Below are 26,416 nucleotides of genomic sequence, written 5' to 3' on the forward strand. Positions count from 1 at the left end.
TTGATGAAGAGCTGTGACTAGAGATGAGAGGGGTTTAGTCCGATTTCTTCATGCTATCAGCATCCTCTAGCCATTTATATCACCTTAAATAACTGAGTTACCATCTCTTTTCAGGAGTTTTAGTGTCCCTTGTTACTTTAGTTTAGAAGTTTTTAAAGAGTAACCTCATTTTAGATTTGTAGTGATAAATTTTTCATACACACACACACATACACACACACTCACTTTAAAGAAAGCTCTTAAAAGTGTTCTGCTCCCTTTTCCCCTCCCTTGAGGGTAAACTTCTGCCTCCAGCCCACAGAGAGGGGAAAAGGATTTTAGAAGTGATGCATGAGGAGCTTGTTTTGCTTTTAACTCACAATAATCTCTGTAATTACTGGGAATATTTCATGGTGATTTTGTTTGTTTTATAAGAAAAAAGAAAAAGATGTGTCAAGCGTGGTTATTGTTATAAACCTACTTTTGCTCTGGGAATCTCTCACCTTAAAAAAACCAACAAAACAGCAGCATCTGTAAATAAGTGCTTGCTGTATCACACTTAGCACACAACTAACCAGCTCTTCTGGCTGAAGCATAGAGCTATGTGACATAATTAAAGCTGCTGTGGAGATGCTGACACAAAGCTGCATTATATTCTGTTGAGTTCCAGGTTACCATAGCCTCTTCAAGGCTTTAGCCATTCCTCCTGCATGCTGCAGAGCAGATTGCAGATCTGTAAGAGGCAGGTAGTATTTAGAAGAGTAAGAGGAGAGAAATCCAGGGAAAAACTACATAACAAACAAACCACAGAGATTTTGAAAACTACAGTGTTTATTGTTACTAATCAAGATAAACCAAGTTTCTTGCTCAGAGCTAGAACAGGGAAGTAAAGAAATATACCTCCCCTGGTTTTTATCATGAGAACTTCTGTGTGCTTCATTTGGAAGGTGCTTCCTTCCCCTTTACAGTTAGGCAACCTTTAAAGCAGCATGTGGACAGGTGGTTTTAAGAGGTGCTGCAGGAGACAGTAGTGGTCTGCCCAAGCAATATAAGTGCACCCTCACCCTCTTCCAATTGCTGTATTCCTTGCTGGTTTATTGCTGATACCCTATTAAGAGGGCATTGTCTGTCCCATTGTCTTCCAGCTCTTGGAGACAAACAGGTCCCGGCTCTTAGCAATGGTCACCAAGAGACGTCCCACATAGAAACCATTCACCTGTCCTACACCATCGTTCCTACCCATTGAAAGCAGGAACGTTAGTGACCCTGGAAAGAAGATGTAGAGGTTTAAGTTAAGCAGTTTTAAAGCTAAGTATGAAACCTTACTACATGCAGGTGTTGTACTTCCTCCAAAATCCCTCCCTTCCCACCCCTCCCTGCCTCATACCCACACAAGCTAAGCACAGGACCCATGTGCTGAATGACAAAGAAGCAGACCCAAGGAGAACTACTCACAGCTCTCTCTGTTATCTGCTCTACCTCTTTCAGTAATAGGATTGCTGAAGGATTGGGATGTCTGTGCGCATGGTGTAGAATGATTCTCTCCTCCCAAAAGGGAGTCCAAGAGGTAAACAACAAAATTTATGTAAAAAGAAACGTAAATAATCAGAGCAGCCTTTAAAAGCCAAATTGCTGTCCAGATATCCTCTATCCATGTGGAACAGCTTTCAACATAGTTATGGCAAGCATTTACATCAATTGTTTATTAATGAGACCCATCACCTCGCTAGATTTTTGAGACTATATTGTTCAGTTTGTGCTTGTGGTATAGTTTAAGGGGAGAAAGGAGGAGAAAGTCAAGTCATCTTGTTCCTAGAATTCAATTGGACAGTAAGCAATTTAAAGAAAAAGAAGCAAGTTTCATGAGTAGCAGACACCCACAAGTAGATATATCAGGAAGACATTAGTGAAGAAAGGACACGTTACATCTGTAGACTGACACAGGTAACTAATGTCTACAGCATCTTTGGCAAGAACTAGGATGAAGCCTGAGCTATAAGCTTATAGTCACCCCCAGCTGTGAGTTCCTTCACCTCTAATCAGTGTCCCATGCAAGTTCTGATGTGTAGGTGTTTAACAGCTGTGCCCTGCAGAAAAGCAGCCCAACAGCTAAGGCCAGGTGGTAGATTACCTTACCTGGTTCGTAGGTTTTAAGAGGCTTATGTGTCAGGCTGTTGATGATATTTGTCACTGCAATGTTGGCATGGAGCCCAGCGTGGTAGGCCATCTTTGGTTCTTTCAGATCTGCACAGTCCCCAATGGCATAGATGTTCTCATAACCTTCCAGCTGGAGGTGCTTGTTAACTTTCAAAGCGCTGTTACTTGCCATTTTGTCCCCTGTTTTTCCAAACAGTAAGTTTTTAGAAGGAGCATGTTGCTTATTGTGGCCTGAGACCCCAAAATGCTGATGATGTTATCAAACATATTGACATGAAGTGAGGAGTTTGGGTTTCGCCATCTTTGCTACATGTCAGGGAAGAAATGCTTTTTGCCTGGCTGTAGTTAATTATTGCAGTCTCATGCAATGACTCATCCTTTGGTATTGCAGTAGAAACACTGAGAAACATTTAGAGCTCACATACATAGCGTGAGAAAGAGACTGTATAATGGTCATACTGCTCCGTATTTGTAGTGCCATAACTGAAACTGAGCTGTGAGAGGATTGAAAATGTATCACCAAATAACTAACTGGCTGAACGCCCTGTGACACTGATAGTTCAGCGAAAACGCTGAAGGTGCTGGGCCTATTTTTGCGCAGAACTCAGAAAGCTTGTATCTAGAATGAAATGCTGGCCTTGACAGCAGGAGTTACCATCAGCATCTATGTGTCACCTGCCTCATGCTGAACTAGGACACTAAGGTTCCTTGGAGGTATTAGCAGAAGCTGGAGAAGACTGTTGGCCACTTAATCTATGGTCTGTAAGCTTCTGAAGGTCACATATCACAGTTAAGTATTTAATGTGATGTTGGAGCATTTGCTGTATCATGGAATAACCACTGCAGGTTGTATGAGGTTGATTCCTAACTTCACAGTACTCAAGTACAAGATGTTGAAGAACTCTGTTGCTTCTCCCCACCCAGCGTGGTTTTTTTCACTTACCAAATGCAGCAGCATATGCTGAAGAGTTAATCTTTATGCCTGTGCATAGGACCACCATATCGGCAACCACCTCGGTGCCTTTTTCTGTCCTTACTACCATGTCCTTCTGGAACTGGTTTAGTGTGAGATTTTCCACATCACTGACCCTTTCACCTGTTGCAAGAGAACACCTCGGGTCACAAACCTTTACTAGGCTGCCGCTCCCAGCCAGCCCAGATATATCTAGAGAAACGGGAATTCGAGGGAGCCATGCTTAGTTAAAGTCAGAAAGAGGATGTGAGAAGGAAATGCTCTGGATAAAGGAAGAGCAGTTTATAGAGCTTCAGAGTCTTGACCTTCAGAGACATTATTAAGTACGTACTTAATAAGAGGCGCACTCCTTTTCTGAGGAGAATCTCTTTCACCTCCTGACGGACGCTATCTAGCAGCTCCACATCAGCTAGTGCAATTTTTGAGTGAATGAGGGTGACCTGTTGGGGACAAAACAGCAAACGGGGACACAGGAATGGGACAGGACTCGCCGCATCCAGGCGGGAGCAGCTATAGCTAGCTTCCTTCCACCCCACTGAACGCCCAGGGAAAGTGAGCCAGTGAAAGGCATCTAGTGCCAGTAATTGCTGGGGATGGGCTACAGGGTGCTCTCAGAAGAGGAGGCAGTAGGGGTGAAGGCTGCCATTGCCTGGAAACTCCTGATTTACAGTGATCTGTAGGATCCAGCAGGACCATCACAGAAGAACGGTCTCAGAAACAAGGATGAAGTTAATTGTAACCAATATGCTACTACCTCTTTGGCTGGGTACTCTGTTTTGATCTCAGCAGCCATCTCGACTCCAGCAGCACCACCTCCCACTACCAGTATGCGCTCAGATTTCTCAATCTTGAAGTAAAGAGGAAACTCGTGTTACAAGAGAACTGTTAAGTGCGGGAAGCCAGATACCTACAGCCACTCTGTGAACAGACCTTTCTGAGGTACAGCACCGGCCCTACAGCAATAAACCACGTAGTTCGTTAAAAGGAAACAAAAAAAAAAAATGAGAACCCCGTGCGCTCTTCATGTGTACGCTGCAAGACCATTCAGCATTTCAGGTTTCCCCTTGTGCAAACAGCTGATCTCCTGGGGCATGCTCAACACCAGACAAGCTAGCACATGTTCCTTGTCCTGGTCTGTCCCTGCAGGCATCGTGTAGCCTCTTGTTCTTAGACATGGATGGCTCCAGATACCCATAGTGGTGTCTGGGACAGGGAAGCTGAACAAAGGCAGGCAACACTTCCTAGGAAGTAAGTTGATTCCTCACCTCTTTAACCATGTCTTCATAGGTCTGGATGGCACTTTCCATGTCAATGTCTTTGTTGAACTTCCCAGGGAATGGCCCATCGCTGCCTGTTGCAAGAATGAGATGGGAGTAGTGTAGCTCCTGGGAAGGCAGAAGGTGGAGTAGGATGTTAGGCCTCTTAAAAACAGAGCCTAGCACACAGTTCTTACCTCATAGGTACTATTCGCCCATTCCCTCTCCTCCAGCCCTCACCAATAACCAGGAAAGTACTTGCCACTGTCAGAAAGTGTCTTTGGGAAGAGACCTGGTACAGGTGACACCAAGTAACTGCCTTCCTCAGTCTGAGGAAGAAGTCTGAAAGAAGCGTCGTTCTTCAGGTAAGCTGAGCTTTAATAAAATTGCCATAAAGTTATAGGAAATAACTTGATATTTTCAGAAGCTGCCAACACAGCTGGCTCCAGATACTAGCTTCTGTCATTCACCTTCATCGGAACAGAGCTGAGATGCTCTGGCTGAAAAGTTATCGGAGCTGCTGCCCATATTTCTTCCTGCAATCTGATAAGGATCTGAGCTCCAGGGTTAATGGTTGAGCTCTAAATCCACCTCTAAGAATAAAAGCTTATCTGAGCACTAGATGGGGTGTGGTATTTACCGCTCGCCCACATCCCAACATAGCTCTAGGCCAGTTGGCTAGAATGGAGGTGCCATTTAGCGTGTGCAGGGAAAGATGGTCTCTGTTGCCAGGCTCTTCAGGATGAGTAAATGCTACAGTCTTTCTCCACATCGCCTCTTGGTTTTAGATGCCTGGGGGGCTGCTTCTCTGCCTGGTTTCGTTCCTCGCTACCCCCTAGACTTACAGGGCCAGTATTAAGCACGAGCATTTGTGTATCTGCCCACAGGTGACAGAAACCTAGAGAATGCGATCAGTGCCCTTGCAGAGGGCTTGGGCATTGGCGTGTTTGGGGTCAGGCGTTTCAGCCAAGCAGAGGATTACACGAGAACAGGAACCCTGTTGTGCATGTGAACTCTCAGCCCAGGGGTATTGGATCGGTCAGGGTTCACGTGCTCAGCTGACCTATACTGTAGGAGACACTGGGATGTTTGCCACAACCGAACAGCATTCCCAGCTCTCGTCCCACTCGAGGGCAAAAGTTCTGTTTGTTTTTCCCAGAGCAGGATTGTGTCCTGCACACGCACACCCCCTCCCCGGCAGATAAGAAGCTACACTCCTCTTCCTGCTCAGAGGCAGTTTTTGGAGGTGCCCTGTGGTCCTGCTCATCTCGCTCTTTCCCTCCAGAGGACTCCAAGCTGACAGCAGTCTGAAAACTAAATTCCAAGTCATTTCTCCAACCAGACGTCACCAGTCAAAACCAACAGAGCCTAGATTTGGAGTACTGCATTCTCACAGCCATGACATAGCTGAAGAGCAACGCTGCAGAGGAGAGACTCGCAACACACCCTGCTGAAGGCTGGCTCTTGCACATTAGCAGGTGATGCCATAAGGCAGCCAAGTTACTGATTGCAAGTTATTGCATCACCTACCTCGCCATCACTGAGCAAGACTTGTTGCCTTCCAGGGTCTATGCCAACAACCTTGCCTTGGCGGAAGCTCTCCCCAAAGGTGACAGAGTAGGAGATGAATGTCTTCTTGGCAAATCCTGTGGTAAGAGGAGACAACAGGGAGGAGCTCTCTGTGGAGGCTAATGAACCCCTCTTCCCTTCTCCCCTCATGCCATCCTTGCTCAGACAAAAGGACTGTATGCACCTGGGACCACAGGCTTGGCCTCTGCTGTGCAGTATCTCTGCCAAGCAATGAGCTCCAGGACCTTTGCCTCGAATTTGGTGACAAGACCAGCTCCTCAGAGGCCGGGTGACACCCTTGGCTAGGTTGTTTTGTCTCTGCTCCCCATACAGAATTTCCTGTACTGGTTTGCCAGTAAGTGCTGCACTGTGGTCCAGAGCATTTCAAGCAGGACGTCAGAGGCTTTTTGTCATGTTATCTGCCTCTTAGAGCTTTCGACATCCTTTTGATGGTTGCTCCCAGCCTTGAACGTGAGATTTTCCACCTAAATCCCCAGTGACAGGAGTAATGGGGTTAGCCCGGTCTCCTGAGCGAGGTCCCAGACAAGCCTGAGCAGCTCGCTGACAATTTTATCACCCAGGGCCTTGCTGCTGAGCTGCTCGACATTTCAAGTGCTAGACACAGACATTATTCACCCGTTCCAGCTGCCGCCAGTTTTAGCTTAGTCACCTTCTAAACTCGAAGTTTAAAAAAAGAAGGCCCATTCCAGTAGTTTTTGCTCAGTTTTCCCAGCGGACATGCAGTTCGCCTAACGCAGACGGTCCGCAGGTCCTCGCAGAGCCAAGTATTTGTTTTCCAGATGGAAAACACCAAGTCGTTCAGCATCACCGGGGCGGAGGAGGCACTTGCAGCACCCCATCCCTCCGTCCTCCCCGCGCACCCCCGAGCCGCTGCAGCCACCGGTGGGGCTGAGCTGGCCCACCGGGACCACGCGGGGCCAGGGCCGTGCCTTACCGCTCTGCACGGCGGCGCGGAGCGCGGCCACGTTGTGGTGGAAAGCATCTCCGGCGTCCACCAGCACGAAGGGGATGGCCCAGGCCTTGAGCAGGCTGGCGGCCGCCGTGCCCCCGAAGCCGCCCCCGACCACCACCACCCGCACGGAGCCGTCCACGGACAGGCGGGACCCCATGGCGCGGCGCTGCCTGCCCCGCCGCGGTGCGGGGCGGGGCGGGGCGCGCCCGGTGCAGCCCCGCCGGGAGCCGGGGGCGGGCCCGCTGCGGGGGCACGTCCGCCCCGCCGCCCGCCTCCCCGCGGCGGGAGGAGCCAGGCTGCCGGCGGGACTGGGCGGCGCCGGGACGGAGCGCAGCCCGAGCGCGGCCTGCGGGCCTCGGCCTTGCGGGGCGGCGGGGCGCTGCCTCCCGCCTGGGCGCCCGGCCCGCCCAGGGGAGCACCGGAGCCCCGAGCGCGGAGCTGCCACCTTCTCCGCGTCCGCTCCCATACGTGCTCCACGTGAGAGGGGCACCGCCGGGGTCTTCCCCGCGAAGGGCTGGCGGTTTAAGCTTTAAGGCCCCCGTGCACGCCCTCCCGTGATGGCTTGAAGGCTCCCTCCGCCCCTCGCTCCTCCGGGCCCGTGCCGAAGCCCCCTTCCCAGGGGGTCCCGAGCAAAACGCCCCCAGCCCGGTGGGTGGGGGGCTGTGGGCTGCGTGGGTAAGGCAGCCCGGGGATGGCCCGCTCCCCACAGCAAGGCAAACCGCTCCCTTGGAGGGAGAAGGGAAGATGTGTCTGCTCCAAGGGGCGGCGGGAGAGGGAGCCCGGAGAGGGCTGTGCGAGGGCGACGAGCCCAGCACCACCGTGGTGGAGACGGTGGCATGTAAGGAGGAGCAGGGAAGGGCCGGGGAGGTGGCCAAGACCCCTGGAGAAGGGGAGCAGAGAAGGTTTATAGTAAAAAGGACATCCAAATTGTGTTCTTCCACAGCGCTGAAACTGCCCTGAAGACTTCTGGCTCCTGTGGCATTCCAGATAAATATAGCTGCCGGCCACGTGGATAAATATAGCTGCTGCGCACAGCGCTGCCGAGAGCCGGCAGGGCTGCCCCCGCGCTCCCCTCCCCGCGGTGGTTTGAGGGCTCCCTCTGCTCCTCCTCCTTCCTCCAGCAAACACCCCCCTCCCAGCGGGGACCCGAGCAACGCTCCCCGAACCGCCTGGGTGGGAGATGATGAAGGAACCGGCATCTTTTGGGCCCTCCCAGCGGGGACCCGAGCAACGCTCCCCCAAGCGCGTGGGTGGAAGATGATGAAGGATTCGGCATCTTTTCCAGGAGGAGCACTGGGCTCAGGGCTGCCGCCAGAGGGTGCCGCCAGCTCAGCCGCGGGGACCTGGTACAGAGGACACGAGTGTCCAAGCCCTGCATGCGGCACCAGATGCTCAGGGGCTCGAGAAGGGTGACAAAGGGGTTGCAATCGAGACGTTCTGCACCGCACACTCTGCAGCCTGGCAGAAAGCTGGGGGCAGAAGGACGGAACAGCCGGTGATAAGGCTGGGAGTGGAGGCAGGTCCGTGGTAGGAAAGCCCACGGCCTCTGCTGAAATAAGCTGACGGCAGGTTTGTGCTTTTTGTTACACAGGACTCAGCTGGAGGATGCTAGAATTTTCATTGGGGGAAAAATAATTTTGATCAATCCAGAAAATATAAATCCTCCAGAGCTGTTAAACACAGAGGCACCTGTTCCAGCCAGGAAATCCAGGAGCTACAAACGTCCAGAGGCTGGGAAGTGTCCCCAGGGTAACAGTGCTCCAGGTCTATCTGCTCCCTGTTCTCTCTCCAGGTACCTGCATGGGACTGATCCTGAGGAGGCTGCTGCGATAGCCTGGCGTTGGCCAGCTTTGGGAAAGAGTAATTCAATGCAAAAATTGTAAAAACCCAAACTCGCCTCCATTTCTGCAGGGATGAACTCAGCAATCAAACCCTGATTTTTAAACTCCCCTCAAATTACGTAGGCTGGCTTGCTTCACACCCCACGTGTGTGAACCCATCCCCCTCCTGGCAGGGTTGTCCTTACCTGCATAACTTCCCTGGCATTTCATCCCACTGGAGCAAAGCTGGATCAAAGGCCCAGTCCTAGAAGATGGGGAAACTGAGGATGAATTGCCACTTCCCACATGCTACTGCCCTCTCCCCCTTCCCCTGCACCTTTGTGCCCAGCTCTGGCTTTTACAGAGGCAGTTTTTGTTTTTTCATGCCAGGCATTTGCATATATTTTACAGCACATACCCACTGCTTGGAGAACTCAATTACTCCAAGAGTACCTGCCTATTTTCCCCAATCATGTAGTGTTTTCTCCCTTCAGGTGTATTTGTACCAGACTGGCACAAAGAAAAATATTCTGTTCCTGCCCTAAATCTGCTGTTTACAAGACAAATGTCTTTATCCTGCCTCCAAGAAAAAGGCAAAGGGTCCCAAGGCGTTGCCAGCGGTGGATTTGGTTGTGTTCAAATTAAGACAAAGTCACTGGCGAGGACTGCCCTCCACAGCTTGCTCCCAGGCAATGAGGGCTATTGTTGGGTGAATTCCATCATACACCAGAAGATCAGGGTCACCTTTCAAAAAATAAGGTTAAAAGCTTCTGGGCCAGCGAGCTGGAGACGCTCACAAGCAAGACAAGGTCAGTGGTGAAAAGCATGCCCAAAGCAAACAGGGGGTAAAAGGAGCCTTTGTGAAAACCTCGCATCCAACTTCAGGTAAACGGGAAGAAACTTAAAATACTCAAAACTGTGGTCAGAGAGAGCTTTCTGCTGGTGCGCTCTCAACACTGGGAAATATGTTGTTTTGATGACATTTCTCCAGCTGGCTGCAAGCAGATGGCTGCAGTAAAAGCTGGTCAGCTTCAAGAGAGGGTTTTGTCTTCTGCTGGTGATCTATTCTGTGGGGAGGCTGGGGGCAGCAGTCAGCCTGCTCTGGCTTCTTCCAGGCTCCCTGGCCTCTTCATCACAGCTGTCCTGTGGACGATATGCTCCCTGTGGGATGGCAGGGGTCCAGTGGGAAGGAAGAGATGTGGGGAAGAGGCTCTGCGGGATGCTCCTGCCCCAGCTCTGCAGCTCTGAGGCGCCACGCAGGCAGCATGGGTATGTATCTGTCTGTATCCTTCCCTCATCAGGTTTAATCCAACATCAGCCAGAGCTAATAGACATCCCTCTGAGTATGATTAATCAAAGCACGGGTACAACGGTGATGCATGGGAAGACCTTAGGATGCCACAAGCACCGCTGCTCTGTGCTTGCCTGAGCCCCCTGTAAGCCGTCATGCCCACCATGAGCATCTCAGGGCGGCTTAGCCTCCTCAGCTTTGCAGTAGCTGTCAACAGGCTGGAAAAGCGTTAATGTCCCCCCCTTCACTCCTCTGCCAGAGAGCTGCTGTCCTTCCCAGGCTGGCCCGAAGGCCCTATCCCTCCCGGGCAGGTCTGAGCTGCTGGTGGGGTCCTGTTTGTCCCCCCACTGGCAATGTCTCTCCTATAAAACCAAAGGAGACTTGTCCCAGCTGCAGCTCTTCCTGGTCTCAATGCGGGAGGGGAAAACGTCACTCGCAAACTTAAAATAAAGAGATGATTCAGAACTCGACAACAAATGTCATCAAGCTTGCTGTGCAGTAATCGCTCCCAAGGAGACTGTTACTGTGTGTCTTGGCTAGCAGCTATCTCCGCAGAACCCGAGGACAAGCGTTCTCGTCCTCTTCTGTATCAGCAGCCTCATGCACCACATTCTCTCTGCCCGCAGACGTTGCCTGCACATCATCCTGCGACAGTCCCCGTGGCAGCAGCAGCGCTGCAGCCTTCCAGATGCACGGCTCAAGGCTGCGCTTCAGGGAAAGGGTATTTTTGTGTCTTCCAGGGGTGAGGTAAGGGATTGCTCTCCACTGGACAAACTGCATTGCCTGTCTTCACACTTGTCCTGGGGCTCCCCATTTTTGTTCAGGTGATCTGGTCACCCCTGCACACCTCGGGGACCTCTGCCACGGCTGGGGTGGAATCAGGTCACTCCAATGCAAAGAATTCCTGGAAAAACCAATTCAGACCAGTTCCTGTCTACTTTTAAACATCGATACCGTCTATTTTAGACCTTATGAATAAAATTTACTTTTAGCAGAAGTCAAGAAGGTCCCATTTTATTTATTCTCTCCACAACAAACCTTACAGTGACATCAGCTTGAGAAGCCCAGCTGCTGGCTGCTTCCCACAAACCACAGCACCAAAGTCACCTTATTTTGGTTAGGCTGGACCAGCCAGTCACGTGTATCTATAGGCAATGCATCTGTATGTGCCAGCTCATAGACTGGTTGCGGATCCCACGTGGAAAAGGGATTCAGGAAAACCCCAAAGGTGAAAAGCAATAGTCTCTGTGATTCTGTGGAACTTTGTATCCAAAAGGAGAGCTGTGGGGAACCGGTGGCAGGGGTCTGCCTTGTCCCCGAGCAATGCCACAGTGCTGTTCTCCTTGCTCCTGGGATTGAAGCGGGCTCCGTGCCAAGGTGCTCCCCAACTCCTCTCCCCCTGTGCAATGCAGCAGGGCACTGTGAAAATCTCATTTCCCACCTAACCTCCTGCCACATGCAGGACGACTTCGCCAGGCTCAGCATGCTCTTGTGACAGGGTTCATCTCACCTGTCTTCAGGCACCTACAAATTAGGGCTCTCAAGAGGCTCACCTCAGCGCAGGCTTTGGGGAACCGAAGCGTGGCCAGTTTCATGGCAGGCCCCAGCACAGGGTGCGCACGGGCAGAGCCAGGGCTCTCCTTCCCCTCGGAGGAAAACCCTGCTCAAACAAGTCCAACAACTGCCTTTGTTTTTACATGGTGCAAATCTCCCCTACCCCTCCAGAGCCAAGCGCGTGGCGGCCGTTAGGAACTTCATGGAAATGCCATTTTGTGGGAATTCATCCCTTGTGCTGTGATCCAGGCAGGTGCAACGAGGAGCTCCAACAGCTTTATCCAGCTTAGCCGGCTGGCTACAGGGATTGCACAGACATCTTGGGCAAGGCTTTTCCTCTGGCAGTGGAGCCTGCGGCTCAGTGGCTTCGTGGTACGTTTCTCTTATGGGACAACATGGAGAGGGGTTTTGTGGCATTAATCCTCATGGGGTGGTAGAGAAGCAGTAAGGTTGTCAGCGGTTCGGTTTTCCCCAAGAATAGGAAGGGTGAGGGCTTAGGCAAGCTCCTTCACTCTTGGGGAAGGATTCAAGAAAGAACAGCTTTCACTCCCAAATTGTGGGGAGTTGTTCCCTGTCCGTCTCCATCCCCCCATGTCCTCCCTCCCCCCCAGATTTCATTACAGTGAAAGCACAGCATATAATAAAACTGTGTCCTTAAAAAAATCGGTCTCACAGACAGGCAGCCTTTGTCTGAAGGTGTAATTACAGGATAAATATGGGATGCAGACCAAGAAATGTGGTCTGGTCAGGCATGCAGTCTCTTAAAAAAACACAACAGAAAACAAGGCTGTCATTTAATGCTGAAATGTCCATGTGTGCTGCAGCCCCCAGTCCCTCACTGGCCCGCAGGTCCCCCCACCGACCTGGGATTTGGGTGGTGAAGCCGTAGCCATGCATCAGCTCCCTGTGGGAACCACACCAAGCACTGCAATGGAGTGAAGGGCAAGGGTGGATCCGGTCGCCAGCAGAAGCCAGCAGGGCTGGTAAGGGCACACGATTGCTTGGGCAATGGGTTTCCCTCTGGCATGGTGCAGAAATCCCATCTGATAGCACTGCTAGGGGACAGGAGGGATTAGCTCATCCGATCCCATTAAATGGAGCTGGAGCAAGTGAGGAAAAGAGGATGGGGGGGGTGGTCAGGACAGCCAGCAGAGCAGCCACGACTTCTGATGTTTGGGACAAACCTTGTGCCAAGCTGGGAAAAGGCCTTTTTATGCATTTCCATGGGCCAGCCTGGTGGCTTGGCTTCATGGCCCAGCAGGCATCCACCCTGGCAGCTGATGTTAGCAGTTTGCCACCTGGGCGCCTTTAAACTGCGTGGCATCTAAGGTGGCACTTCAGAGCCTCAACTGCTCTCTTACTTGGTGGGCCAGGCATCTTGTGACTCAAGCAAGAATGGCCTCTCCATGGCAAGCCCAGTGACGTCAGCGTGGCCCCAGCAAGCCCCGAGTGTCTCCAAGAGGGAGGCAGAGAAACAGCAGCGTGTACCTGCTGTTCAAAGTCAAGTCTGGATCAGACTGGCAGAGGGAAGCATCAGCCAGAAAGATCCCATTTAGAAAGGAACCGTGCATACATAATTTATTAAAGCTCTCTCTGGTGCTCCATCATCTCGTGTCACCTCCAATAACCCTGAGGAGAAGCAGGCTTCGGCTAGTGGCCCTGTCCCACAGGACACGTGTCCCCTTGCTGTTCTAGGCTACCTGCAGAAAGTGTTTCTCTGGTGACAATAAGAATCACCACAATGTGCCTGAATTTCTCCCAAAACACAGCTGTGGCAGGCTGAGCGGGTGAGCCCAGAGGCAGCGCAGCTGCAGGCACTGACCTGCTCAGGGCAGGTTATAAAGGGGTGGGAGCAGCCTTGGGCTGGGGAAGTAGGGTGTGGGAGGTTGTTTTTTTTTATTTATTTGTTTGCTTGTTTTAAGGCAAACCTTACCCTTTCAGGAGCTGTTTTATTTCTGAAAGCTTGAATCCCTTGAAGGGAGGATAGTGGGTGTTTTTGCATTGGTGTTGTTGGAAGAAGGGTGATGCTGCCTCTGCTGTGGCTCCTGTTTCCTGTGTGACCCATCTGAATGCAGGTATGTTCTCAATCTATGGCATTGCCTCTTGCTGGGGCTTTCCCAATGTGCTTTTCCTCCGGAATCCATGCATTTCCTCCTATAGAGAAGGACCAGGGTAAGGCCTGGCAGTGGCTGGGGTGGGATGAGCAGGCAGTGCCCCTCCTGGGGGGACAAACCTCCCCAGTTGGCACAGGAAGAATTCAGCTGCTTTAGTCTCAAAAGGAGCCGTGTGTCCCTTGTGGCTTCCCAATGCGTCTGGCACTGTGTGGGAGTCACGGCTTCGTGGGTTTAATGGGAGCAATTAGCCCCTGCAGAAATCTGCATGGGTTGGGGGTGCGTTTTCTTTCTGTCCTGTGGCATTTTTGACAGGAAGCTGGAGGGCGTCCAGGAAGAAATGCTGGTGCTTAGCTAGAAATGACAGGCTGGAGCCAGCCAGGGCTGAGGCTGTGCAGGCAGCCCAGGTGAGAACTGGCAGTTGTCACCGTCCCCTCTGGCCTCAGCTCAGCCCCGTTCTCCCATCCTTCACGGATTGCTTTGTATTTCCCTTTATTTGCCTGTCCTTGCCGCCTAAACCTTGCTTTGCCCAAGCCCTGAGGCTCCTCCGTGCATGGTGGGATGGGAAGGGGATGCTGGATGCCCCTCTGACATCCCCTTCCCAGCTCTGGCAGCTAAGAGCTATTTACCCCTTGTGCTGTTCTGCAAAGGAGCAATTAATTTGAACTTTATTTGCTTTGCCAAAGCCAACCTAACGGGTACTTTTGCAGAAGCGCAGGAGAGGCGTTTGCCTGTAGCTGTTGCCCTGGGTCTGGCCGCGTTGCCCCTCGTGCTGGCCAAGCTCCGTGGGCTTTTCTCAGCAGGCAGCTGTGGAGTATCCGATCGACCTCGGTGACCCCACCACTTACCCAGCAGGAAGCCTCCAAACAAAACCCAATTCAGGCAGCAAACCCAGGGCCGCTAGCAATGCCGAGAGCTCTGTGTGAGACGGGGAGGGGGCTGACTGCTCTCCATCGCCTGCGAGCGATGACGGTATTGCCCACGCCGCTCAAAGCAAAGAAAAAGCCCACTTCTGCCCCCTCTCCCCAGCCAGCCAGCATCGAGCACCCTGAATTCACACCTTGAGGCCAGATGCTCCCAGCCAGCGAGGCAGCCATGCTCAGAACACCTCTCCAGCCGGCACGGGCGGGTGGCTGCCCAGGGCTCCGGCATGGCTGCTCCCCGCCAGCCGGCCCCGCGCTCCTCAATGCTGCCTCTGTTCTCTCTCTTGGGTCAAAAACACGGCTTTTGTGAGCGCCCCAGCCGTGGCTTGTCGCTGGAGCCCAGCATGTTCTTCCCGGCCACCCTCCGCCGGCAGAAACACAGCCCAGCTGTGGCCAGCCGCTGCCTAATTTTACTTACTTATTTTTGCTTTTGGCCAACAGCTGTGGCTGGGGAGAAGTGGCGTGTGGCTGCTGGCCGTGCCTGGGGGGCAGTGGGGACCCCTCAGGGCTCCCCCGGTAAGTCTTAGGCAGAGGCAACTGCTACCCTCCACCAAAATGCCTGCCTTCTCCCTTGGGCAGCCGTAACCCAAAATAAACGAGGAGTAAAAGGATGCGCTGCAAAGCAGGCTAAAAATAGGCATTTAAATCCATTAATTGTGAACTGGGGGGGGTGGGGGTGGGCAGGCAGCTCGGCGCCAGGCTATTGCTGGTTGAATCTCTGCATGTGGTAAACACCCTGCAACTCCCTATACCTCTACCAGGTATTGGTCACCCACTGATGCTGCTGGCAAGTATTTCTGGGGCTCCCCCTGGGTGGGGGACGCATATGAATACCAAATGAGACAGGAGGTGCTTTGGACTCCGTGCCAATGTATTTTTGTTTTTAATTAAATAAGTCCAACCATCTTCCAGCAGGCACCGAGGTTCACAGTTGCTACCGTGCTGGGTGGGTGTAGCCCCTGCACTGGCTGCACTCCGCTGGGGGTCTGGGGGCTTTATAGCTCATTAGACCCCGGGGGCTCTCCCGGGGTCGTGCAGCAGGGTACGTGGTGGTCTGAAATCTGACCTCTACCACCTTGGCTCTAGGTGTCTTTCTGTTTCTTTGCAATATACTGTGCTGGTCTGACTTTCGGGCTTAGCTCCTTGATCTGCCTCCCCCTCTTTTTTTTTTTTTTTTTTTTTTTTGTGTAATAAATAAATTCACTTTGCAGCCCTGGTACACAAATGCACGGGGCGGGGGAAAAAACCCCAAACCCCCCAAACTAACTTTGAAGAGTACCGAACCACAAAGTCACCCCATTTAATTACAGCCCAAGTGCCTGCCAGGGCTCCGTGGGTGATTCCTGCCCTGGCATGCCTCTGGGGCAGTTCCCAGTCTGTGCTGGTGTATAAAGGCACTAAACCAGTAAGGCCTCTTCGGTCTGGGTCCTTTCTGGCACCATGGGGGTCTTGTCCTCGCCTTGTCCTAGCTGGAGGGGTGGCAATGCGGAGGTGCGTGGTTCTGCTGCCTCCTCACCTTGTCCTCGCCCTCCTCCTCTTCCTCAGTGCAGCCTGTGAGCTGGGGAGGTGGCCCTGGTGCCAAATCCCCTACTTTTCCCCACTGCCTCTCACCCTTGTGATTTCCCCATTCCCGGAGAAATTGTGTAATTTGGGCTCTGTGGGACCCTGGAGTCAGCTCTGCCAGGATGCCCCGGCTCCTGGGGCTGCTGATTTCCACCCGGCAGTAGCGAGGAGCATCTCCAGGAGCAGGAATTCCCCTGGTCTCCTGTGGGCCAGCTGGGAGCACGGCCACGGCTCCTCATTTCCCCCGCCCCCCCACCGCCATCCTCCTGCATCGTTATGTGACCCAGGAGGGCTGTGCCTCCTCCAGCAGGCTGAAGGAGCGGTTAGCCAGGGCGGCGGGGCTGCTGGCCAGCTTGTAGCCAAAGAGGTGCATGGCTGGGGCGCAGGCGTCCTGCACCACCTGTGCCAGTTTGAAGGGGATGCTGAACCGCCACTTCTCAAACTGCTCAGAGGAGTTTTTGCGGGTGGAGTAGACGCCACTGCCATCACGGGGTGCCTGTGTGTTTTTGCTGATCCACTCCTCCACTTGGGGGGTGAGCGGGAGCCCGGCGAAGCGGTACATCTCCTCTGCCTTCTGCAAGGGTGCCCGTGCCACGTCCTCGTAGCGTACCAGCATGTAGCGACCCCGCAGCCAGCCCGGCCGCTGCAGCCCCAGCTCTGCTGACAGACGGATGCTCTCGCAGTTGCCCCGCAGCCGCTGCACCTCCTCCTCACGGAGGGGAGCCTCCCCTTCGGATGCCCACTTCTTCCAGGTCTCGTACTTGCCGGAGAAGGCCACCATGCGAGAGGCCAGGACAGCCCGGGGGTCCCGCACCAGTTGGATGATGCGCACATCCAGCCGAGGGTCCTCTACCAGCGGCTGCAGGAACTCCAGCTGCCGGATGCGCACCGTCTTCAGGGCCACGTGCTGCTTGCGCTGGCATGCCTCGGCGGCCAGGGTGATGTTGAGGGGGCCACAGCGGCGGTTCTTGCAGTGGTACTTTTCAAAGACTTTCTTAGCGTTGGGTGTGCAGACGGGCTCCTCACAGAGAGAGCGGCTTGAGCCCCGCCGAAACATGAAGGGTGTCAGGTGGCCCTCAGGTGCCGGTGAGATGAAGCTCTCCAAGATGTAGAGGTCACAGAGGAGGAGCTGCTTGAGAACATCCCGGTACACCAGGGCTGAGCCCACCGCGTTGGCTCCCCCTGGCTCGAAGGTCACCGTCCTTTCGATGTGCCAGAGGGGCTCAAAGAGGTAGAAGATGCTGCCTTGCTGGTTGAAGAACTCCCCCACGAAGGAGGAGCCGGTGCGGGTGGTGGCCATCAACAAGACATGCCGCCGTGGCCCGGGGTCCCCCTCGCCCACCAGCTGCAGGGTGACGTTGTGCAGGTGGGACCTCAGCTGGGAGAAGGCAGCATCCAGCTCTCGCAGCGAGGCCAGTGAGCCATTCTCAGCTGGCGCTGGGCTCGCCTCTGTGCCATTGGCCTCCACCAGCGCCTGTGGAGACTGCTTCAGCTTGTCTGACACCCTGCAGGGAGACACAGCCCAGCCTGGAGGACCGGGATCACCCCTGTGTCCCAGCATGGGGGTTCAGGGGGCTCCCGCTGCACAGGAGCTTGGGATGTGGGAGAGAGAAAGGGTTAAAAGTGTGGGGTGGCTTAGGTATCTGCTCCCTACCTGGAGATGAAGTTGTTCTCCTTTTCGATGATGACAAGGCCAACGACAAAGACCAGTAGGACGGCGTACTTGCTCCTCATCTTCAGGCAGTGCAGCAGCTCCCAGAAATCCTGGGGCAAAGCACGTCGGATCTCCATGGAGGGGACACCCGTGTCCCTCCTGCCTGCCGGGGGGGGGGTGTTGTCTTAGGCTAGCTGCCCGGCATCCTCTGCCCCATCGGCCCTGCCTGTGGGGAGAAGGAGGGTCAGCGCGGTGGTGGCTCTCTGCAGGCACAGGAGAGTGGGAAGGGGTCAGGGGCTGACCCTTCCCACAGGGGATGACCAACAAGGTCTTGACAAGAGCAGTAAGAAGGGAGGAGCTCCCCCCTACCGATCCCATCCTGCCTGTGAGGAGCAGCTGCCCGAAGCCCCCATCAGCTGCTCCCCCTCCTTCCCAAAATACATCTTCCTGACAGGACCCCTTCTCATGCCTCTGCCGGCTGCCCCTGCCAGCCCTGAAACCCAATCCCCACAGCCCCGACAGCTGCCTGCTCCCCGCCAGCCAAAAAACTGCTGCCAGCAGCAAGGTCCCCGCTAGGTGTGAGAGCAGCTCCTCATCCCGATCCACAGGGCATCGTGGCTCCCAGCCTCTGGAAAGAGCTACTTTTGGGGAGGGTTGCAGGCTCTGCCGTGGGGTCCCGGCGTGGGGCTGCACAGCTTCCGCCTTCCCGTGGCACAGCAGCGGCGGCTCAGCCACGAAAATGAAACCCAGAGGGTTTCTAGAATGACGACGGGCTAGAAACTGCTGTTGTGGCCGCCAGTCCTGCTGGGGGCATAAAATGCTGCTGGGGGCTATTTCCAAAAAGAAAAAAAACCTCAAATGATGGTGCAGCTGCTTGGTGTGGGATGCAATTCCCACCAGGAGACTCAGCATTCCTGCCCAGCAGAAAGGACCACCCCACCCCCAGCCCTCCTCCTCCCAGCGCCAATGAAATCAGGGTGATGGCGGGAGCCCCTCTGAGCTGCACCAAACCCAGATCCCAGCTGGGCCATGGTGGAGATTTTGGGGGCCAAAGCCACCGTTCAGGACCCTGAGGTGGGTCTCTAGTACGTATCGTGTGCACAAATTTACGCACGTAGAGCTTGCTGGCACCTGCTACCTGCCTGCCGGTTCGCGCGGCCGGCGGCTGGCCGCGTGGGTGATGCTGTTTGCTCATCCCGTTTTCTTGGCCAGACTTTCGGTGACTCAGGGAAAGTCTATTTAGCTTTGGTTTGGCTCCTGCCAGTGTGACCCTAGCAGCCTGTCCTGCCTCTGCTTTCAGGGGTGATGGAGGGGGAGCCCAGCGGAGCCTGGTCCTTTGGGGGACCCCCAGGGTTTGCTGGAGGGGAGATGCCCTGGCTGAGCTGCGGTACCCACAGCCCCAGCAGGGTGTGGAGTGGGGAAGTCCTGCCAGGCATTGCGTCACGCCCAAAACTCCTCAGCGCTGTCCTCAGCCAAAATGTGCATTTTTTGGTGTTGCTCACTGTATGTCCCTCCCACTGGGAAGGAGGGAATGTGGGCAGGAGGAGAGGGATGTGCCCCATGGCCAGGGCAGCATCCCAGCCCGCCCAGTCCCCAGCCCTCTCTGTGGGAGGACCAGGAGTTTCCTGGCTTGAACAAACCACTCTGCTCCCAGGGCTTGGCTTTGAGCCATCTCTTTCCCAGCAAAAGCTGCTAAAGAGACACCCGTACCCATGCACCCAGGAAACTGGGACTTTGGTGGGCTGCAGGGACTCTGCAGAGCTCCGGCAGCTCCCAAGCCCTCCCTTGGTGGCATCCCAGCTCCCCCCTTCCCCCTGCAGCGAGTGGCACCAGCATCCCCCCCGCCCCGGCCAACATGTGTGTGTGTTTAACAGCCCTGTTAGTTTAGTTTGTCAACTGGCTGCTCCTCAGGGGCGGGACAGGCCAGCAGCCGGGATGGGTGACTTTTGCTGTGCTGCCTCCCAAGTCCCCCCTCCTCAGTCCTGCTCGGTGCCCCTGTGATGACAGCATTTGTCAGAGAATTTGAGCAACTGAGAGAAGAAAAAAAATATACAAAGTTTTCGGTGTGTGGCCATGTCTCTCGGCACCTGGCAAAGCCACTGGCTTTGCCACTGCAAAGGACTTTTGAGTTTGTGGCAACCTGGGAAGCAGTGGCAGAGGCAGTCTGCATCCCTTCCTTTGCCTCCCCAGGGCAGGGGACTGTCCCCTCGCTGCCCCGAGCATGCAAGCAGTGGGAGATGGCATCGACCGCTTGCTCAGACAAGATCCCTGGGCAAAGCCAGCACGGGGTTTTCCCCCTCTATTGCCCCCAGCCAACCAACCACAAATGAGCCACAGACCAGGAATTGTTCGTGGGGATGACACAGAGAGCCATTTCCAGCAGCGCTGGCAAAAACCCTGATTCACAGGCCTGGGGCAGACATAATTTGTTAAATAAACAGCCGGCTGCAAACATCCTGCCCGGGACCTGCAGGGCGGCGGCGACAAGCGTAGGGGCCCGTGCAGGGCTGATCCATGGGGCTGGGGGACACATGGGGTGACGCAGCGAGGCTGGCTGGGGCTGCTTGGTGTCCTAAAGCTCTTCCTCGTTGGGGCCTGCGAGCCGGGGCAGTGAGCAAGCCACAAGCGTCCCTTTGTGAGTGGGAACAGAGGGGCTCTGTGCGCCCCATGTGCTCCCCACCGGACGCCTGCCGGGGCTCCGCTGGGCTGGGATGTGTGAGGAGAGCCACCGGGATGCTGTACTGCGCCACGGTGCAGCGCCCGTGGCCGCTCCCAGGGGATGTGTGCCCGCCAGCGTAAGCAGACAGACAGACATCACCTCTGGTGCCCGCAGGCAGCAGCCGGCCAACGCTCTCCTCTTACTCAGCGCATCTCAAAGCAAAGTGGAATAATTTCCATGAGCACTGCCATGGAAGGTGGCACGCTTAGCATGGGGGAACTCCCCCAGTGCTGCTCCTTGCTTTTTCCTATCCCTCAGGCTGGAAATGCTTTTCATTTCAGCAGGGATGGCTATGATTCCCACCATCAGGAGGATAAAAAGCTCTGTGGATTTCCCGGCTGAGTCAAAGCCAGAAAAGGGGCTTTTTCTTTCGGGTGGTGGTGCGGGTTTTGTTTCCATGCAAAGCTGCTCAGGTGTATATATCCACCACTACTAGCAAGTTAACCTAACCCTGCCAGAGCAAGAAGGAAGGACTCTGTAACGGAGGTGCCAAATCATCCAAGTCTGCTGCAGCAAGTCAGCTCATGGGATGGATGGGATGCTCCCACTGGTGTGGTAGGTGGGGTGAGAAGAGCAGCGTAGCCCCAGGGCAAGGACAGCAAAGCCCCATAGTGAGAGGAAGGGGGTAAGGGATGCTCTTGTCACCTTTCTGCAGGGCGTTTCGCAGGACTGCCTGCCTGGGAGAGTGGAGCTGGGGGTTTTGGCTCCATTTTGGGAAAGGGAAGGTCTTTCACAAAGCTTTGGGGCTCTCATCCCCCTCCTCCGGCTTCCCTGAACACCTACCAGGTGGGATCCAGGAACAGAAAGATGCCTGCGGGCTGGAGGGGGAAGCCAGCTGGAGGTGTGACTGGATGAAGTCACATTTTCCTCGAGTGACTCAACAGGCAGCAACTGAGCTCCAGACAAGGAACAGCAGTCAAACACCTACTTGCAAGCTCCCTCACTGCCAAGATCCCTCTGTCCATCCACCCCTTCGTCCACTCCTGTGCATTCCTACCTGGGAGAAAGGAGCTCATGGGGACCTGCTGCCGCTCTTAGTAATTTCCTCCACAGTGCTTTGCTTTATCAGATTTACAGCAGCAACATGGGCCAGCAAAACACAGGGGCAGAACAACAAAGAGATAAGGTGCAGAGGCTTATCTGTTCTCCCTGCTGCTCTTTGCCTGCAACCTGGGGAACAAAACCCAAATCCCTCTGTATTTACTCTATCAACTATTTCCGCTCTTGACTTCCTCCTGATGCTGGCCTTGGGAAACACACCACCGACCTTCCCGCTGTGCTTCTATCTCCCAGCAATTTTCATCCTGCCCCTGGCTCTTCTCCAAGCGTGGCACCACTTCAGTCTGCTCCCCCCAGCGCAGCTAAGGGGGCTGTCCGGGCAGGTATTTTATGGTTAAAAACACATGTATTCAAGCTAAAAAAGGGGAAGGTGGGGGGTAGGGGGGAAGTCAGCTCTTACAGTATTTATAAAGTGCCTAGAATAGCCCCAGGCCTCATCAAATTGAAGCCTGGAAGCTGCCTGTTGGAGGAGAAAGTTGGGAATGCAAAGTCCTTCTGGCTTGGGCAGAAACAGGGCGGGCAGGGACAGGGCGCCAGCACCTGCAGCAGCCCCAGCCTGTCCCACCATGGCACTGAGAAACCCCAATGTGAGCGGATCGGAATGGGAAGGGCAGATGTGCTGCCCCTCTGGCTTGGGCAGCCCTCCAGGGACACAGCCAGGGGTTTGCTCTTCCATGTATTTGGTCCCTCCAGTTGACAAAAGGGTCACACTTGTTTCTCCTCCTCATTCCCTTCCTGGCTCTGCCCCTCTGACCTGCCTTGGCTTGGTCCTCTGCTCCTCTCTAAACTGGGCACCCAGGGCAAAGCCACCCCCAGGAGCTGAAGCACACAGGTAAGCACGGAGATGGGAGGTTATGCTCAGGAGCAGCAGCAGCAGCCGGCGTTGGTACAAACAAGCACCACTTAACTTGTTTGTCATTGCATGTGCTGTCAAACTCCAGGTGCACGAGGTTGTCTTCTGTCTACTGTTAGCCCCCTGAGAAGGCACGCTGAGTATTGGGATGACTCAGATGAGCTGTACTTGCTTCTTGTGTCCCAAAAAGCACTGCCCAGAAGGGATTTAGAGGCTGGCGTCGGGCGGAATACTGCCGGTGACAGGACCAGCGTCGTCAGGACAGGCTGGTCTTTGCTCTCCCTCACCTTGGGTGGTGTCCAAAGAGAGGTGTTTTCTCCTGACCCAGCAGAGAAGACAGCTGCTGCTGGCACCTGAGCGAACGCATCATGTTTCAGGACTTCCAGAGACGACAGTGCTGAGTATGGGGGTAAAACACGTGCATCTGCAGCTGTGCCAGGCTGCCTTGCCAGGCAGGGACCATCCTTCTGGGCTTTGATCTGGACCAGGAGCTATCAGGGACCAGCTGAGCTGGCTAAAACACCTACAACTGTGAAACCAACTTGTTGCAAACCACAGACACCAGTGGGGTAGGTTTTACAGCAGCACCTGCAGCAAAGGTGCGTGACTGAGCACGCCGGCCTGCCAGGCAGCAAGGGGGGCAGGACAGCAGACCACCAAGACAGGCGAGAGAACGGCCCAGCCCTGTTTGCTCGGCACCAGTGGCACAATGCTGGCTGCTGTGCGTGCCGTCACCCCCTGGCCACGCTGGGAACCGCAAATGCCCGTCCTTGCTTCAATGAGCCCTTTCTCTGGGGCGCAGAGCCCACGGTCCCTCCCACTGCCCTGCGCTCCTTTTCCTCACTGCTCCACACCAGCCTGGAAGCTCCTAGACCAAACCCACCCCAAAATCAGAGAGACCGCTCGCTCTGTGCCCTGCTCTGCTCCCTTTTCACCCCGAGACAGGCGTCTGTGGCCCTCTGGGGACCTCTGTGAGGGACTGGTGGTGAGAGATGTTCACTGGGCCAATAGTGAGTCGCTCCTGCCCTTGGGAAAACACAGACCATGCCTGGGTCCTGGCAGCACAGGGAAACTGGGGTGTGTGAAAACAAATCCTAGACTGAAGCAACACAGTAGATGTGGGAAAATTGTGGAGTTCAATCCCTGTCCTGGCGTGGTGGTATAAATCGTTGACCAAGGAAAAGCCAGGCTCGGGTCCCACGGTGCAAAGGAGGGCAGCTCCCTCAAACGTGGCCGGGAGTGGCTGCTGAAAGCCCGGCAGGCGCTGAGCGGGGACCCTGCCCGGGTGGTCCTTTCCCCCCCGAGGTAACCCCGAGGTAACCCCCGGCAGCCAGGCCTGTCTGGGTGCCCGGTGTGGCTAGGGTGCCGGTGCCCCAGCTCCAGCAGAGAAGCCGCTGGCTCTTCGTGGTCGGCAGCCAGCTGAGGGCCAGGGTCCCCCAGCAGGCCCGGGGCAGGAGGGGAAAGGGCGAGGACAACTTTCCAGTGCTCCCTGGTAGGGACTGTCAGGCCGGATGATGCAACTCCGGGATGGCTGTGAGAAAGTCTCCCTGTCTCGACCCAGGCGCGCTTCGCTCCGGACGGAAGCTCGGCGTTGCAGCTGGAGAGCTCGCCCTGATTTCACGTATTATTTTTTCCCCTCTTTTCTCCCCGACAGAAGGCGAGGGAGCGAGCTGCTCGGGCGGGCATGAGCCGAGAGGACTCTCCCTCCCCGGCAGGGCTCTGGGATGCGGCCGGCCCGCCGGCGGGCAGGCATCGCCGGCGCTGCCCCGCTGCGGGAGCGGGCGGCGGGGGGCCCGCACCGAGACAAAGGAGCGGCCGAGGCCGGAGGGAGCACAAAGGAGCCGGCGGAGCCCGGGGCCGCCCCCGCGGGGGGATGCGGCCGCGCAGCCCCCCGGCCTCCCCGCCGCCCCCGGCCCGGCCCCGCTCCCCCTGCCGGAGGGCTCGGGGCGGGGGCCCCTCCTCGCACGCCCAACTTCCCGCAACTCCCCTCCGCGCCGGGAGAGCAAGGCCCGACCCCCGCCGCCATCCCCCCCTCGCCCCGGGGCGGCCCGGGGCTCCCGCTGCCCGCCGCTCCCGGAGCCCGGCTGCGCTCCGGCCCCAACCCCATCGGCCCCGGCCCCGCGGCACCTACCCGGCAGCGGCCGCTTCGCGGGGCGAGCTCGCCTGGTCCTGCCGAGCGGGAGGAGGGAGGGCAGCGGGTCCCCTGCTTTTCTTCACGGCGCTGTCATCCTCCCTCCCTCCCTCCCTCCTTCCCTCCTTCCCTCCCCTCTTCCCTCCCTCCTTCCTTCCTTCCTTCCTCCCTCCCGGGGCGGCGGCGGGGGGAGCGGTCCCGGCGCCTGGATGCGGGTCCCGGGGCGGAGCCGGGCAGGGTCCCCGGGCCAGCCCCCCCGCCGCCTGCCCGACACGCCGCGGCTGGAGACCGGCAGCTGCCGGCCCCAGCCCCTGGATTGCCCCGCGCTGGGAGAGGCCGCCTGGGCGCTGGGAGGGGAAATGGGGGGGGCTGCGGGAGCAGTGTCCCCCCGCCAAAGTGTCCCACCAGGGCCGAGGCGAGTCTCCCCTCCCGGGCACCGCGGAGCGATTCGGGCCACAGGCTCGTGTCCAGCCTCCTGCCCGAAGCGGGGTCACACCAGGGTGGCCAGAGCTTCATCCTGCAAACCTCCAAGGACCAAGGACGGAGCCAGCACAACCTCTCCAGGCAGCCTGCTCGGTGTCGGGCTGTCCTCGTGGGGAATGTTTCTCCTTATATCTGCTCTGAACCTCTCCTGTCCCAGCTCTTGCCCTCCCACAACGTGAGGAACCTGGATCCATCTTCTCCATGACCACCTTGCAGGCACGGGAAGGCTCCTTCTCCTTGGCCACAACCAAAACTGGCTCCAGGGTCAGCACTTTCTCCCCAAATTACTGAACTCCGTTTTCTCCCCATACAGGAGCTGTGGGTGAGTTTGCTCCATGTGATGGCCGTACACCGTGGTGTGCCGTGCTGGTGAGCATGTACTTGTATGCCCCGGGAGGGCAGGGAGCGAGCATCTCCCTGGGAGCAGACCAGGAGCTTTGGGGGACAGCGGCTGTCACTGTCCCCACAGGGCGGGCTTAAGGTCTGGAGCACTAAATTGTACTGAAACAGCTATTCTGCCTTACGTGCAGAAATTCATACAGCTCCCTCAGAGCTCTGTAACGTTAGACACCGAGGAGCTGAAAGACATCTGGATTTGCGGGCAGAGAAAGATCCGAAAAACGAGTCCCCATAAAAAGTTTCAGCTCTCTTGCATTCCTGGCATGGTTTTACAGCTACGCATGTGGCATAGGCAAAAAATGCAGGTTTTCTTGGCATTCATGTGCAATGACCTGCCTAGCTCATTAGTGGCTTCCTATTAGCAAAGGTAATGTGTATGAATTTATGCGCAAAGTGCCAGCACTGTGCTTGCAGCAACAGTGGGTGTGTGCAAACATATCTGCCTGTATATGCATATATATGTAGAGATATGTATTAACATGGGGATGTTGTGAACCTGCCTGCTGTTGCTTGGAGGCACGTGGAGCTGGTGGCACAGTTCATATGCCCATGTCAAGGCAGGAAAGCCTGGCTGTGATGTTTAAGGTATAGCCTCCATGCCTCCATACATACATCCTTCTGCTTTTTCTCGTTTTAGTGGGCATCCTGCAGCCAGTAACTCTGTGATCCAGCTGCAGACGGGCATGGTGACTCTGGTACACCCCTGCCATGGCTCTGGCTCCCACAGTGTTGCCGATGGAGCTGCAGTAAAGGGCAGCGTCTTGCAAACTCTGCCTAAATGAGGCAAAACCAGGGCTTGCAGGATCAGACCTGTGTAGGCTGTCAGGTTAATCATGTCAAGAAGAGTGGATAAGTCTGGCTGGCTGCACACCGCAGAAGTTTCGTGGGGTTTTGGATCATGGCAAAGCATTTTTAAGCTCCTCACTTGTTCTTTCAACTGCAACAGGAA

The 26,416-nt window shown here is 55.4% G+C and overlaps 2 protein-coding genes across 4 annotated transcripts; both read right to left on the bottom strand.

Annotated features, from left to right (window-relative positions):
• Positions 1 to 792: 792 nt before the first annotated feature.
• Positions 793 to 15,307, bottom strand: AIFM2 (AIF family member 2). 2 transcript variants are annotated; one of them, XM_080401352.1, is made up of 9 exons: positions 12,436 to 15,307; positions 8,934 to 8,992; positions 5,896 to 6,011; positions 4,375 to 4,494; positions 3,864 to 3,956; positions 3,441 to 3,549; positions 3,080 to 3,232; positions 2,116 to 2,316; positions 793 to 1,245 (listed from the first exon to the last, which is right to left on the bottom strand). In XM_080401352.1, exons 1-9 carry the CDS (start codon positions 12,597 to 12,599, stop codon positions 1,091 to 1,093), a joined length of 1,170 nt encoding a protein of 389 aa, XP_080257478.1. In that variant the 5' UTR covers positions 12,600 to 15,307; the 3' UTR covers positions 793 to 1,090. The 2 variants fall into 2 exon arrangements, with proteins under 2 accessions (XP_080257478.1, XP_080257477.1); XM_080401351.1 differs by lacking the exons at positions 8,934 to 8,992; positions 12,436 to 15,307 and adding an exon at positions 6,890 to 7,173.
• Positions 15,308 to 15,455: 148 nt separating this feature from the next.
• Positions 15,456 to 24,688, bottom strand: CHST3 (carbohydrate sulfotransferase 3). 2 transcript variants are annotated; one of them, XM_080401356.1, is made up of 3 exons: positions 24,586 to 24,688; positions 17,824 to 18,049; positions 15,456 to 17,674 (listed from the first exon to the last, which is right to left on the bottom strand). In XM_080401356.1, exons 2-3 carry the CDS (start codon positions 17,958 to 17,960, stop codon positions 16,444 to 16,446), a joined length of 1,368 nt encoding a protein of 455 aa, XP_080257482.1. In that variant the 5' UTR covers positions 17,961 to 18,049; positions 24,586 to 24,688; the 3' UTR covers positions 15,456 to 16,443. The 2 variants fall into 2 exon arrangements, with proteins under 2 accessions (XP_080257482.1, XP_080257483.1); XM_080401357.1 differs by having other exon boundaries at positions 17,824 to 18,086; positions 24,586 to 24,651.
• Positions 24,689 to 26,416: the final 1,728 nt, after the last annotated feature.

The sequence above is a fragment of the Falco punctatus genome (genome assembly GCF_963210335.1).
Source record: "Falco punctatus genome assembly, chromosome: 9".
Taxonomy (NCBI): domain Eukaryota; kingdom Metazoa; phylum Chordata; class Aves; order Falconiformes; family Falconidae; genus Falco; species Falco punctatus.

What these genes read in the sequence shown, in the direction of transcription:
- AIFM2 (XM_080401352.1), bottom strand. Translation starts at nt 12,599, where the DNA reads ATGCCAGAGGGAAACCCATTGCCCAAGCAATCGTGTGCCCTTACCAGC. An exon ending in ATGCCAGGGAAGTTATGCAG is followed by an intron (nt 6,012 to 8,933) that starts GTAAGGACAACC and finishes CTCTTACCACAG; the next exon opens with GATTTGCCAAGAAGACATTC. An exon ending in AGGAGTGCGCCTCTTATTAA is followed by an intron (nt 3,233 to 3,440) that starts GTACGTACTTAA and finishes CTCTTGCAACAG; the next exon opens with GTGAAAGGGTCAGTGATGTG.
- CHST3 (XM_080401356.1), bottom strand. Translation starts at nt 17,960, where the DNA reads ATGGAGATCCGACGTGCTTTGCCCCAGGATTTCTGGGAGCTGCTGCAC. An exon ending in GAGAACAACTTCATCTCCAG is followed by an intron (nt 17,675 to 17,823) that starts GTAGGGAGCAGA and finishes GTCTCCCTGCAG; the next exon opens with GGTGTCAGACAAGCTGAAGC.